Here is a 16,013-nt window from a genome sequence, read left to right on the forward strand (position 1 = left end):
ACCTCCCAATTTTGATGAGTGCTTGTGTCGTGCACTTAATTGTACCATAGCTTCCAACAAAAAATATCAGTAACAAAATAATTATTAAAATATTACCGCGAAGGTAAAAACAAAGCAATAAACGACGTAACAAGTTTAAAACCATAATAATTGTCTCTACCTTGACGCTTATTAAATTATCAAATTATGTGGGTCCATTACACGTGTATTAAAACTAGTATGAAGGTCTACATTTTTATGTTATTTATGTTTCGTAACCTTCATGTCTTTTCTAAAATTGAGCAATTTTTAAAATAATGATGCAGTGAAAGATATGTATGTACTGTACGCAAGGCAAAGCTTTTTATTTTTATCGAAACGTTCACTGTTGAGAAATAAATATTCGGTGACTTCAAGAAAAATAAATATTATTACATCGAGAATTTATCTGCAAAGTAGTGGCTATTGTAAGAATCGATATTTTAAGCGTGGAATTTTCGTTTCGTTGGTGATTCGAAAAAAGGATAAATTAGATTTTTTATAGTTATAAATATAATATATTATGTACAAAATATTTGTGTAAAATTGATATTTATTTTTAGTCTCGATAGCTAGGGGAAACACTCACATTCTGGATGAATATTTGTTGTCGATTTTAATTTATTGTTTACTTTAAGATTATAGACGTCATGGTGTGGAAATTGTACTCGTGCAAGCAGCGTGATGGAAATTTAATTATTAAATATATGTGCAACTATCAGACTAAACAAATACTTTTATCATATTGACGACTAGGTTCCTTACTGTCGTCTTTGTTTTTCGTCAATAAATTCACTTTGGAACCATAGTTTTAGAGATAATGAACTTTGAATAAGCGTCTTTACGTTATGTTGCCCATTTAAAGTGGGATGTGCTTGAACGATTGATCATACGTCACGAAGTTTTAGGAAGGGACGAGCATACAAATTTCTTTACAACGATGTAAAAATTATACGCGTTGTATTATTTGAAGATTGTAGATATTTCCATAATTATACAATATTTTAAATTAAATGATAATTATAAAGTATAATTGGAATCACGTTTCCGTAAGATTGCTTAAAATATAAATTTCGGCGAAGATATTTCAGAAATAGACACTGACGTACATACTTCTTACGTATAGATCTGTAGAAATAATTGCTCAACATGTACACCTACCGTTCGCAATACATAAATTATTTAGTCTTTACTTTAAATAAATGTACATGTAATTTAACGAAAGTGCAAAACTGATTAATCCCCTTAAACACAGCTCGCCGCTATTTTTGCATGTGACGGCATCTTCAGTCAACACTTTGCTTGTAGCGGTCTAGTTCCTTTGCACAATGCGTGCTCGTACGGTCATTTTGAAGTAACAGAAATGCTAATCAAACATGGTGCTAATGTCAACGCCAACGACCTATGGGCTTTTACACCGTTACACGAAGCTGCTTCTAAATCACGAATCGAAGTTTGTTCGTTACTGCTTAGCGAAGGGGCGGATCCTACTCAGCTTAACTGCCATTCGAAATCAGCAATAGATGTCGCGCCTACGAGAGAGCTACAAGAACGATTAACTTGTAAGTTAAGGCGATTATTTTTGCAAACGTCAAACGTCGGGTTGTAAATACTTAAACTGTCGCTTTAATTTCAGGCGAATATCGTGGACATCAGCTGCTAGACGCTTGCAAGCAGAGCGACACCACGAAACTAAAAAAGTTCCTTACGTCGGAAGTAGTTAATTTTAAACACCCGTACAGTGGCGATACGGCTTTACACGTCGCTGTTAATTCTCCATACCCTAAACGAAAGCAAATTGTGGAATTGCTGATACGTAAAGGCATCCACTTGAACGAAAAGAATAAAGACTTTTTGACACCGTTGCACTTAGCGGCGGACAATTCTCACTTAGATCTCATGGAAGTGCTACTGAGGCACGGAGCTAAAGTTAACGCTTTGGATGGATTAGGGCAGACGGCGCTACATAGGTGTACGAAAGAAGATAACGTCCAAGCGTGCAGACTTCTGTTGTCTTATAACGTGGATTCGTCAATTGTTTCGTTGCAAGGGTACACGGCGGCGCAGTTGGCTGGAGAAAATGCGCAGAAGTTGTTTCAAGGTAAATTGCTGCAATTTGCGGTTGCCCGCTGTAATTTTTGTTTGATCGCCATCTCGTTTGATAGATCCGCCTGCTGTTAATGGTGACGTAGAGTGTCAAGTATTAGAAGCTGCCAAATCTGGAGATCTCGAACAAGTACAAAGGTTGTTGGAAACTTATCCTAATATTGTCAATTGTCGTGATTTAGATGGTCGTCACTCGACTCCTCTTCATTTTGCGTCCGGGTACAACAGGGTAGCTGTCGTCGAGTACCTTCTTCAGCAGGGGGCCGATGTACATGCGAAAGACAAAGGGTAAGAAAAAACTTCACTAGATAATCAAAATTTATTGTCCTAGTCTAGTTAGTGAAAAATTGAGTTTATATTTAGTTTAAATAAACAAAGCTCAGATTTTAAAATACAAATGTCAAAACTTTAATATTAGTGCTGAAAATTTGGGGTTAGAAAAATATTTATTTAGAAGCTTTAAAATTAAAAAAACCAGAGATTTTTGAAGTTCTAAGATTTGCGGAATGGCTATTAAAACATTGCAAAGTCAACCCATTTTAACTTTTCCAGACAGAAAAGGTAAACGGTTGAAATTTAAAGTAAGTTTCACAAAATTGAATGAGAGTAACAATTTAATTTAGTTGATGTAAAAAACACTTGTTGAGATTCAGTCCTACGGTTTAAAAAGCCAAAATTTTTGAGGTTAGTACTAGTTAAAATAAGACTGATTTTGGCAAATGACATACCCTCTAAGAAAATAAAGGGCGGGTGGGCGGGGCTGGTACTTGCTAACATAAGACTGATTTTGGCAGATGATATACTCTCTAAAAAATAGAGGGTGGGTGGGCGGGGCTAGTAATTCTTAAGATAAGACTGATTTTAGCAGATGATATACTCTCTAAGAAAATAGAGGGCTGGTGGGCGTGGTTAGTATTTGCTAAAATAAGACTGAATAGTATTAATAATAAGTCACTAGAGTCAAGGAAAAAAAAATCTATTAACTGTTTCTGAAATTCAAATATTGAAGAATTAAATTTTATGTTGCAAATCTTGTGTTTAAAAAATTGGAGAGTTAATTCATTATGTTAACGATATCAGATTAAAAGTAATAAAGCTCTCAGATTTAAGATTAAAAAGTGAAGACTTTTAATATTGGTGCTGAAAGATTGGGGTTTGAAAAGTAGATATTTAAAACTTTGAACTTAAAACATATAGTTTTAATGGCTAAAAAGTCATATCTAATTTTTAAAGGAGGCTTTAAAATTTAAAAAATAGAAATTTTAAAAAATCAGAAATTCACTTTCAAGTTATAACGGTTAAAAAAAATAAAATGTGAATTCTCCAAAACTGGCGTTGAAGTTTTACAGTTTACAAAACTGAAAAGATATACATATTTGAAATGAAAAAAATATGAAACACAAAACTGGATCTTAGAAAATCACAATTTTGTTTTGGTTTATACATAAACAAATTTTTGGAATATCAGAAGTTGAGGTTCCGAAATCACTATAAGACTGAAATGTAATTCTGCGGTTTAAAAAGTCGAAATTTTTATCTAAAATGTTTCAGAAATGTTCAAGCTCGAGATTCTGCAATTTAAAATTGGAAGAGCTTTTGCAATTTGAAAGTTGTGGCTTGGAATCAATTCAGAATGCAAAATTAATTTTTTTTTGCACAACAATGAACAAAATTTTTGAGATTTAAAATGGGAAAATTGAGATTTATGAAATCAAGCTTTAAGATATATTTTAAAATTTAAACATCTAATAAGGCAAAAAATCGTCTGTTTGAGGTTTAGAAAGTCAAAACTTCTAAACTGTTTTGGATTCCGCCTCCAAATACTTATAAGGCGGAATCCAAAACATTATCCTTTCAGACTTTCAAAATTGAAATGCTGAAATTAAAAATTCAACGACTTTGAAACGGTTTAAAAGTCAACATTTTGAGATAAAATATTTCAGAAATTTTCAAGCTCGAGATTCTGAAATTTAAAATTGTAAAGTTTGGGATTTATAGAGACATTGCTTAGAATCACTGCAGATGTTTCAGGCTGAATATTTCAGATACATTCTTAAAATCTAAACAAATGTGAAAAAACTGAAATTTCGAAAAATCAGAGATTGTTTTTGAAGATATAACATTTGCGGAATCAACATTGGAACCTTTGACGCTATACAAAAAATGTGAAAAAAAATGTGAATTGTTTAAAACTGGCGTTGAAGTTTTAAAGTTAAAAAACTGAAAAGATACATTTGAATTTAAAAAATATGAGACTCAAAACTGGATGTTAAAAAATCGCAATTTACACAAACATGTGACATTAATAAAAGTTGAGGCTCCTAAATCACTATAAGACAACTTGGGATTTAATTATGCGGTTTAAAAAGTTGACATTTTGAGCTAAAATGTTTAAGAAATTTCCAAGCCCGAGATTTCGAAATTTAAAATTAGAAGAGCTTTTGTAATTTAAAAGCTGTAACTTGGAAACAATTTGGATTGAAAAATTAAAATTTGAAAGCTTTTTTGCACAACAATAAACAAAATTTTTGAGATTGAAAAGGGGAAATTTGAGGAATTATAAAACGAAGCTTTAAGATTTTGAAAAACGATCTTTAAAGTTTAAACATCTGAAAAAAAATCTACTACTGTTTGAGGTTTAGAATGTCAGAACTTCATCATCTCAAAATATAAAGCGGAATCCAAAACATATGTCCTTTTTTCAGACTTTCAAAACTGAAATGTTGAAATTAAAAATTCAACGATTTTGAATCAAAATGACAAAGTTTTGGGACTTTGGAATGTAGTTATAAATTGGAATTTGTGAATTTAAAAAGTTCAAGAATTAAATTTTATGTTGTAAAAACAAGGGGTTTAAATAAATTTGGGCTTAATTTATATGTCGACGATAGTAGATTAAAAATAACAAAGCTCTCAGATTTTGAAATTAAAAAACGAAGGCTATAATATTAGTGGTGAAATATTGGGATTTGAAAAGTGAATATTTAAAACTTTAAAATTAAAAAAAAAATTACATCGAAATTTTCAGGGATTGACTTTCAAGTTATAACATTTACGAAATTGGAACTTTTGAAGTTATAAAAAAATTTGATTTCTTTAAAACTGGCGTTGAAGTTTGTTTTCAAAATTGAAAAGATGAACATTTGAAATTAAAAAATATGTGAGACGACTTACAAAACTGGATCTTAGAAATTAAAAAATTTGTGTATAAACCAAAACAAAATTTTGAATTTCTGAACTTCAACTTAATATTAATTAAAAGTTGAGGCTCCAAATAAATCACTATAAGACAGCTCTGAGATTTAATTCTGCGGTTTAAAAGTCGAAATTTTGAGCTAGTGTTTCAGAAATTTACAAACTTGAGATTCTGACATTTAAAATTAGACGAGCTTTTGTAATTTAAAATCTGTGGCTTGAAATGAAATAGGATCGAAAAATTAAAATTTTAAAGTTTAGAATTTAGAGAGAGATGAGTTAGAATCACTGTAGATTTTTCAGACAGAACGTTTCAGATGTCATTCTTAAAATATAAGCAAAAGTGAAAAAATTGGATAGAGTGAAGATCGATACTGAAATTGTTTTAGAGTGAAAACTAAAAAAATAAAAACCTTGCACAATGACCAAAATTTTTGAGGTTTAAAGTGGGAAATTTGAGATTTATGGTACGAAGCTTTAAGATTTTGAGAAACAATATTTTAAAGTTTAAACATCTAAAATAAAAGATCCACTTTTTGAGGTTTAGAAAGTCAGAGCTTCATCGTCCCACAATATAAGGTGGAATCCAAAACATGTCCTTTTAGACTTTCAAAACTGAAATGTTGAAATTAAAAATGTAACGATTTTGAGTCAAAATGACAACGTTTTGGGATTTTGGAACGTAAATATAAATTGGAGTTTTTCAACTCAAAAAGTTGAAGAATAAAATTTGCTGTTGAAAACACAAGGGTTTAAAAAACGGGGAAGTTAATTTATATTTCGACGTTTTTAGATTAAAAATAACCGAGCTTTCAGATTTTGAAATTAAAAAATGAAGGTTTTAATATTAGTGGTGAAATATTGGTACTTGGAAGCAGATGTTTAAAACTTTGAAATAAAAACATAAAGTTTTCTTTGACTAAAAAGTGATATCCAATTTTTAAAGGAGACCCTAAAATTAAAAAAACTAAAATTTCGAAGTCAGAGATTGTTTTTGAAGATATAACATTGTAAGCTTTGACGCCATATAAAAATAAAATGTGAATTCTTTAAAACTGGCGTTGTAGTTTTAAAGTTTAAAAACTAAAAAGATACATTTGAAATTGAAAAATATACTAATCTCACGAAACTGGACCTTAGAAAATTACAATTTTGTTTTGATTTATACACAAACAAATTTTTGGAATATTAAAAGTTGAGGCCCCTATAATACAGCTCTGGGATTTAATTCTGCGGTTTAAAAAGTCGACACTTTTAGTTTAAATATTTCAGAAATTTTCAAGGTCGAAATTCTGAAATTCAAAATTAAAAGCTTTTGTAATTTAAAAATTGCGGTTGGAATCAAGTCGAATTAAAACATTAAAATTTTAAAGTTTGAGATTGCTTAGAATCACAGCAGATTTTTCAAGCTCGATGTTTCAGATTTCGTCTTATTAAAATCTAAGCAAAAACGAAAAATCTGGCTAGAATGAAGATCGAATTTCAGCGCTTCAAAATATAAGACGGAATCCAAAAATATGATGTCCTTTCAGACTTAAAAACTGAAATCTTCAAATTTAAGATTAAACGATTTTGATTAAAAATGACAAAGTTTTAGGATTTAATATATAAAAATGTTAAAAAAACTTGATATTTATAAAAATAGTCAAATTATAATATTTTAAGATTAGAAAACTGGAATATCGAGTTTTTAATTTTGAAATTTCGAAACTTTGAAATAAAAAAAAATACGAAATTCAAACTTAAATATGATAAATTTGTAGGCTTTGAATTTAATTTTAAAGTTTTCATGTTACACAAAACTGGAGCCTTGCAATATAAAAAAATCACAGTTATTTTCCTTCAAAATTAATACAAGCTTTTAAGTTCTTTAGAGAATTTATTAGAATTTAACATCAAATTCTCAAAATTTTTACTTTTAAGACGCCGAAACACAATTTTAAGACTTGTAGTAGGTATGAGTCCAAAAGCAGTACTATTGATTTTACGTTCTACCAATACTTTTCAATTTAGAAATCCTCAGAAAAGCAAATTTTCTCTTGTATAAGCGATTTGTTAAATTGTAACCGTGTAATGTAATGTCAAAATATTGTCTGAAGCGACTGTGCGGAATAAACAAACTAACGCTTCTTAAGACTAAGAGAAACTTCAACCAAACTTTTCTCGATAGCAGCTTTTATAAAGTCTTATTTGTCTTTTGAAGATTTTAATCTTTCCCCAAGTTCGTTCTCATCGCAATTTCTTCTAGTGGTTTGGTGCCTTTACACAACGCCTGCTCCTACGGCCACTACGAAGTGACCGAACTCCTGGTGAAACACGGAGCCAACGTCAACGTCGCCGATCTCTGGAAGTTCACTCCGCTCCACGAAGCAGCCGCGAAGGGCAAATACGAAATCGTGAAATTACTTCTAAAACATGGCGCCGACCCGACCAAAAAGAACCGTGACGGGGCCACGGCGCTGGATTTAGTGCGAGAGTGTGATCAGGACGTCGCCGACTTGTTGCGAGGCAACGCGGCGCTTCTAGATGCCGCGAAAAAGGGTAACTTGGCGAGAATCCAGCGGTTGATCACGTCCGAGAATATCAACTGCCGGGATGTACAAGGAAGAAATTCTACCCCGTTGCATCTGGCAGGTGAGTGTTGTGGCGGTAAATGGGTGCATGAATTGAGATTGTGTTTTCAGCGGGTTACAACAACGTTGAAGTCGCTGAGTATCTGCTGGAGCATGGGGCGGATGTTAATGCTCAGGATAAGGGTGGGTTGATACCGTTGCATAATGCGTCGAGTTATGGTCATTTGGATATAGCGGCGTTGTTGATTAAGTATAATACGGTGGTTAATGCCACGGATAAGTGGGGGTTTACGCCTCTTCACGAAGCTGCTCAAAAAGGAAGGACGCAGTTGTGTGCTCTGTTGGTAAGTAGAAAAATGAGTTTTGCTATTTCAAGTGTGTGCCAAAAAATTCACCGCAACAAGTTTTAAAGACAAAGCAGCAGCTGATGCTGTTAACAGAATTTGCCGCACTTTTTTAGAATCACTCGGTAAAATTCAATTCAAAATTTATACATATATGTGGTAAATTTGACGGAAAAGAAACTGAAGTCGTTCTCTTTTGACGCGAGAGAAATTATTGACGTAGGTTTCATCAAATTATAACATGATTATATTAAACCAACAATTTGACTAATAGACGTACGCACATAATCCAGGTTGAATCAACGAAAACATTAAAAAGAAATGAAAAGTAGCAGATATTTCGAGGACTTTCCTTGCGTTAAAATGAACTGTTCCAAACTTATTAAGAAGTTCAACTACCCACACCACCCCACATTCGTTTCTGGCTAAAGTTTGTTCATTAAGGTCGTGAATTGTCAAAGTGCACTGTGTTGGCTTCACTGCTAGAAAACTAATAGGGATTTTAAAAATATGCAGTGGTAGCAATATCATGATAATTATTGACAACCGTGGACGGACAAAGACCTCTGGGTTGTAAAGACAGTTTTCATAGAAATTTAAAAAATGTTAACCGAATTTCAATGACGGATACAATAAAAGTAACTTCAACAGCTACTTATATATCAAGGCGCTAAAGAGGAACTTTGTCGGGCGATCTGAAGTTTAAAGCTGAGGTTTACAAATCAGATGACGCCGAGTTACACACAACGTTGCGATCATACAGAAAAATAATTTGTTGTGTAAGTGGTTTTGAGGTTAGAAATCTTTTTTCATTGTTGGAGGAAAAACAATGGAGATTTGATAAAAATCAAGAGGTGTTATTTTGCTCTTCTACTAAGAAAACAATTTTTATAAAAAAAAAAAATGTTGCACGAGGCCAAGGACACAAAATTAAGTTTTTGACATTTGAGTGCAAAAAAATGCTAAGTTAGTCCAAAAAGTATTGTTACGATATTCGGTGATTCAAAATCGGCGTGGGTTAAACTCAACAATTCATTTCTTAGTAACTTGGATTTACACGACTAACTACAGAGCGATTATGTACAAAATAATTCCGGCGCAACTTGACGGAGTTCCGCAGTCGAGGTCTTTCTAAATTGCCCATCGCGACTTCCGCTTTCAGGATTTTCTCCGGCCGCCGTCAGTGGCAATGACTCATCATTAACGTACATACTAGAACCCATAGGCGTCGTATGGGTTTCTTTCGTAACAGTATTTTCGACATTTCCTTACGAAAAAATTCCTGGTGATTATGGACGCAAATGACTGCTTTGTAATGGTCGCGTAAAAAATATTTTCATAAAAATAATTAGATTTGTTAGTGTATAGTACAATAAAAATTGTTTGAAAGCCAATATTTTTGAATAATTAAATCCCAGCATTTCAACTGTATCAAAGAAGTTTTTTATTTAGCCGCTTAAACGAACGCCAATTTATAAAAATGGTATATATACCATGTGTTTCTTTTATTTGATACAACCCCTGTAATGTTTTTATTTTTAAAGTTAAACATCTAGTTCTTGGAGCAAATTTGTGTCATTTTAAAAGATCACTTACGTGAGTAAATGACATGAGTGTCAATTTTTCAAGCTACTAGATTGTCATCAATAAATATGAATTTTTCGTCTATTTTATTTCCGGTCCTATTGGAAGTGATAATATAAATGTGAGGTTGCCATCACATAGATCTTTTAAAATGATACAAATTTGCGTAAACAACGACAGATTTATCTTTAAGAATAAAAACTGACTCTGAAAAATGCAGCCCCACATTTTTATTTATTTGGCTTCATTAATTTAATTACTTATAATTTCAGACTTCTCAAAGAAAATATGCACAGTATTTCATTTCAACTCATTCAACGCCATCCCAAAATTTTGATAAAGGTTAAAAAAAAAAACAAATAAAATAAAATTAAAAATAATCCAGGCCGTAAATCGTGCTTTTGGACATGTGTTTTCTTCATATACTTCCATTCTTTCTTTCAGAAATTTTATACAGGGGTCTCAAAGCATATTTTGTCGATTAAAAATAAAACAGTTTTTCTTATTTTCTCACTCTGCTATCAAAAACATAAAAAAATATTATTTCACAGAACTTCCCACGTTACTGAAGTACAATCAAACACACATATTTTTTAGAAAATAATATCAGTCAAAGTGTTAGCATGCGCCTAACCATTTGAACCATCGACTACTCAATGTTCCGCTTATACTAGTATTCTTAAATATTACACAATTTTGTTTTTTTTTTTGTGAAAATCTGAATGGCTAAAATTGTAACTCAAGGCGGATTTATAAATAGCATAAATTACAGGAATATGTCATTTTATAAAATTTAATAATAATAATAATAATCTTTATTTCCAACGGGTAACAAACACCCAATTACAGGAAACAATTAGAAAAAAATGAAGCATATAAATGATAATTAAGCAGGAGACTTAAATGTATGTAAGAGTAAGCACATATTAAACATATTAACAATAATAAATAAATACGAAAATTAGAATAATTACAAATTAAACAAAGCAATATAATATTTAAATTTAAAAAGCCTTTACCATGCAAAATATTAAAGTGACGTCAGCAAATTGGCAAAGAGGCCTGGAAATGAAAAATTATTCCGAGTACATTTTGAAAGTTATATTGTTGAAAAATCTTATTCATTTCAAATTTCTTCATTTTGTTACGTGGTAATCACTGTTAAATTTAATGTTGAAACTAGAAAACGCTAAGTAGTCCTATAGTAGTTATATGATGAGGGTTCTGCTCAAATTTTGGCGGAAAACTTTGAATTCGCCCGTGTGCTCTCTCTATTATAATTGTTGGAATTTTCGGTTTTTGTTCGATAATTGTGATTGATGTAATAACTTGGCTTTATACTAAGACAATATATTCCTTGTATGATCAAATATATGTATATATATATGTAAATAAATAAATAAATAATAAATGAACAAATAAATAAATAAAACCTTACATTTTTTTACCTATTTTTTTAAATTTGTTTCGACTACAAGCCAGGTTGGCCGAGTGGTCTAAGGCGCCAGACTTAAGTTATGGTTCGGAAACGAAGCGCAGGTTCAAATCCTGCACCTGGCAATGTGTTTCATTTTTTTTTTTCAAAATTTATATTGTAATACATAAACCGAATTACCAAAATTCAAAATTCCTAAAGCGCCATCTGCTTTCAAAGCACGCATTTACAACTAGAATTCTAAAACCAAAATTCAAAATCCCTAAAGCGCCATCTGCTGTCAAAGCAGGCATTTACAACTAGAATTCTAAAAACCCACGCCGAAGCGATATCTACCCTCAAATAACCCAACCGAGATTCGAACGGTGGTGGTGCGCAACCACTGACGTCAGCCCTGCTTATATACTACTACTATACTATTGCCAAACTGAGTCGTTTCTGCTGGAACTGAGTCGACTTTGACCCGAGCATGCGCGCAAATTCAAATTAAATTTGAGCCAGAACCCCATGATGCAACTACTATTTCTATTTTTAAATAAAAGTAATTTGTATCCCCGTGAGTCGATAATGCAAAGGTTAATTTTATAAATTCTCAATCGACTTCATTTTGTAGATTTCTTAGTCGTATAGATGGTTTCTTACACAGGTAGTAGTTTTGAAGTTGTGTTGTATTATGCAAGTAAAACAGGGTAAAATGTTTACAGATACATACAGTTAGCAAAGCTAAGAAAGTATTGTAATTGTAATCGAGTCCATTGGAGGACTAGCTACTTTTAGGTTTTCTCGACGTTTCATGATTTTTATTAGACAGATTATCTCCGAATCTACTGGACCGATTGTTGTGAAGTTTTATATGTGTATAGGAATATCGTGTAGATGGTAAAACGCTAACCAAAATTCGGCTAACCATCACCACCAATAACAGGATGACGTCAAATCCAAAATTTAAAACATAAATGTTATTTAGATTTTATAAAATAAGATAAGATACTCTTGCACATATAGTGATGTTCGGATTTTTGGAAAAACATTCAAAATTATTCAACAGCATTTTGCAATTTAAGTTCGAAATTGCAAAATCAAATACTCTGAAATCTTGCAAACGTTTTAAGGTTATCAAAAACATGTAAACGGTTAATTAATTTTTTTTCATTTATGCCCCCAAAAAATGATGACGTCAACTTACATTTCTGCCGAATAAATATTTTTCAAACTTTGGAAAATAAAATGCTCCTACATGTGTAATTAATGAATCCGTGTTGAATTTTTACCCTTGGCTTCTTTCAGATTTTTGGGTAAAATTCAAAATTGCAAATATTTTAAGGTTATTGGTGGATCGTTAGTCAAAATTTGTTCGTCCTCTTACAGTTTTGCCGAATAAGTAAACTTCAAATTTATGAGTATTTTTGGAAAAAAAAAACTGGTTAATTAATTAATAAGTCCTCTCTTCTGCGTTGAGGAGAGAAAATCAATCAAATTTCTTTGTATTGTAACCGCTGATGCTTGTAATCTGAACGTGCTAATAGTCGAATTCTTTTCTCTTTCGAAATACAAACATAAAACCGTCGAAGTTAAGCATGTACTGAGAAATTGAGAATGTCTACACTTTTTGCCGTTGGTTATCTGCTTTTTTACTTTATGTATAGAGTTTATCACAACACGAAAATCGCAAAATCAAAAAAATATAATCTTTTAAAGATCCGGAATTTGTCGGATTTTTTGTTTTGTTGCACCTTCGAATTTCAAAACTACTAACTGTAGCAACAACAAATTATTTAATAAAAAATCTACAATAAAAGTTCACGTTGAACATAGGAACTTAATTATGGTACTTTTTGTTTCACCAGAAGTGAAAGCAACTTTTGTTCTAAATAGACTACAAAAGTTACAATGAAAATTAAGTTCCAAAATTAGATTTTTTTCAATTGCACTCAAAAAGTTGGTCGTGAAATAATATAATTTAATTTAATTTATGTATTGCCAGCTCGAGAAAGCACCGACGTTCCTAGAATTTTGAATACAGAAAGTTGTCTTACTACTATTATTATTACTAGATCTGCTTGTTCCTATTTTTGAATCTAATTTGTAGAAAAGATTTCCCTATTCATTTTTATCTCAAATCGTTAATTAGTTCCGGTTTGTAAAGTTGTAGATATGTCTATGACATCGTAAAGAAACGATTTGATTCTTACAAGTTCGCTTTAAAATTTTGTCGAATCAGGTTTACTTAATTGAACTCTGTATCTTTACGCTGTTATAAATTAACCAAAAGCATGTAAAACAATAACTTTTACTTCTTACGGTAGTACGTTGAATTAGCAGCTGAATAAAGTTACCACAAAACATTTAAAAACGTCATCAGTTTGATCACTTTTAACTTTAAAGCTCAGATTGTTCGAAATTACGAAGCGGATTTATTTGCCTGGACACGGCGTAATGCTGTCACGTTCTAATTGACTTCTTACTTCTTAAATTGATTTCAAAGCGAAACATTAGCTGAAAACGATAAACGGTTTTGTGATCGTGGTGTTTTTTCCGTCTACCATGTAATTTCACTTTCATTTTTCATTTGACCAACAAAAAATCTTCACTCGTAATTAATACTGTGATTTTCTGCGTTTGCAGTTGGCTCATGGAGCTGACCCCTTCCTCAAAAACCAAGAAGGTCAAACCCCCATGGATCTCTCGAGCGCCGAAGACGTCCGCTGCCTCCTCCAGGACGCCATGGCCTCCCAGCAAGGTGTCACCACGGCTCCTCCTTCTCGTCCTCTCTCCGTCGTTTCATCGAAATCACCTAGTCCTTCTCTTTTGCCTACAATCAATACCGAAACAGTGTTAATGCCGTCCGGTGCGTCTGTGCAAATGTCAATACCGGTGGGCAGCCGCTCCAGCGTGGCGATGCCGGCCGTGGAGGGATGCTGTTCGACCTCGAAGGTAGAAGGCGACGATCAGGAACTGATAGGAAATATCACCAACGTTTCGACGTTCTTGACGAGCTTGAACTTGGAGCAGTTGATAGATATTTTCGAAAGGGAGCAAATCACGTTGGATATTTTAGCGGAAATGAACCACGAGGATTTGAAGCAGATAGGGATCTCGGCGTACGGTTTCAGGCATAAGCTGATCAAGGGAATGGAACGGCTGATGGCTGGTTATGGAGGGTTGAGATCGATGCCTACGAATCCTGGCACGTTGCTCATTGACCTTTTGGCAGACGATAAAGAGTTTATTACTGTTGAAGAGGAGATGCAGAATAGCATCAGGGAGCATCGGGATAACGGACACGCTGGGGGTGTTTTTAATAGATATAATATTGTTAGGGTGAGTTGAAGAGGATTGAGGTTTTGCGTCGATGAAAAATTTTCGTGAGTATTGTCGATCAGTGAGAGCGCTGCAGTCGGTATGATGTTATTTGTAATTGGATCATTCTTTAAACGGATCTGGACGTCCAAAATGTTGCCTACAAATCAACATGATTAAACTTTGTTTTTTTTTTCTTTTTTTTTTATTAAAGTACTTGATTGTAATTTCTTCAAAAGAAAATGCGCGACTTTTGGTTTTGAAGTTTTTTTTCAAATTTTATAACAATGAAATAATACTCTAGAAACATCAAACTTGACACAAAGTGCGTACATGTTTCCTTAACAATGCCAAGCGTCCCGATGATGCTAACTTTGATGTGTAAAGTTTTTTTTACTTAGAATAAGGCAAACAGTATAACTTTTTTTTATAATTTTGAAACTTCACACATATTTCAAAAAGTTGCGACTCCCTCCGTCACCCCTCTCTTTTCAACCATAGTGCAGAGAGAAGAGTGCATTATTGTTACAATTTGATTAGATGTATACATATTCTGAAACATTTATTATTGGCGCCTAGTATATTTTTTCGACGTTTCATGACTCCTAGAATACGAAAAAATAGGTCTCCCCTATCGGTCTATTTGTTTTGTCGATAGTTTTCGAAACCACTAGACTGATCCTAGTCAATATAGTATACAGGATGTCTGGAAAATGGCGAATTAACTCTTCAGTACGTTATGTACGGCGTTTTCTGGGTTCCAAAAAAATTATAAAAAAATTCTTTATGTTGTAGATTACGAAAAAAACGTGATTTTATAAAAGCAAAATTGGTACGCACCTAGGGTGAGATTTTGTTTCTATAACGATAAAATATCGGTACCGATAAAATGTGGTCGTCTTTTTCTTTCGCATTTGAAATTTATATTTTCGTCCTTGTCATTTATCGCTTCGTATCGTATCGGTAAAAACAAAATCCCACCCCTGATGCGTGAATACCTCCAACGTACTAATACCTGCTTAAATAAAACTGATTTTGGCAAATAACATACCTTCCAAGAAAGGAGAGGGTGGGTGGGCGGGGCTAGTATCTGCTAAGGTAAAACTGATTTTGGCAAATGACCATGGGTGTCCAAGAGTTTCCCGAATTAAAAAAAAACACTGCGGCATTCAAGACTTTTTCTTTAACTGCGAACATTTTAAACGTAGGGTTTTGAAAACTTTGACAATTTTTAATACGTCAAACATTTTTAACTGGTACAAACGCTGTGATTGTCATTATTTATATATTTTTTAGTTTATGCACATCATAAAAATTATCACATTTTATACTTTTTAAAGGAGCGTCATATGTTGGACTGCACTTCAGGGGCGAGGAAAATTCTGTTTAAATAACTTTCGACTAATTTTTTTCTCTAGCCTTAGACAAAGTTTAACAGAAAGTATAGCACCCTGTGCA

General features: G+C 32.7%; 1 protein-coding gene across 2 annotated transcripts in view; it reads left to right on the plus strand.

Annotated features, from left to right (window-relative positions):
• The window catches only part of LOC135127058 (poly [ADP-ribose] polymerase tankyrase), a 33,448-nt gene that overhangs the window by 11,731 nt on the left and 5,704 nt on the right, over positions 1-16,013 (plus strand). Inside the window, exons 3-8 of one of the 2 annotated variants that reach the window (XM_064053367.1) lie at positions 1,327-1,580; positions 1,655-2,119; positions 2,184-2,412; positions 7,568-7,953; positions 8,004-8,236; positions 13,881-14,620. In XM_064053367.1, coding sequence (XP_063909437.1) covers positions 1,327-1,580; positions 1,655-2,119; positions 2,184-2,412; positions 7,568-7,953; positions 8,004-8,236; positions 13,881-14,585 — 2,272 coding nt within the window. In that variant the 3' untranslated portion in view covers positions 14,586-14,620. The remainder of the gene's footprint in view (positions 1-1,326; positions 1,581-1,654; positions 2,120-2,183; positions 2,413-7,567; positions 7,954-8,003; positions 8,237-13,880; positions 14,621-16,013) is intronic. The other variant, XM_064053366.1, reaches the window with a different exon arrangement.

Source organism: Zophobas morio, unplaced genomic scaffold, assembly GCF_036711695.1.
Source record: "Zophobas morio isolate AGI-343-1 ecotype UQ-CSIRO unplaced genomic scaffold, CSIRO_AGI_Zmor_V1 ptg000011l, whole genome shotgun sequence".
Lineage (NCBI taxonomy): Eukaryota > Metazoa > Arthropoda > Insecta > Coleoptera > Tenebrionidae > Zophobas > Zophobas morio.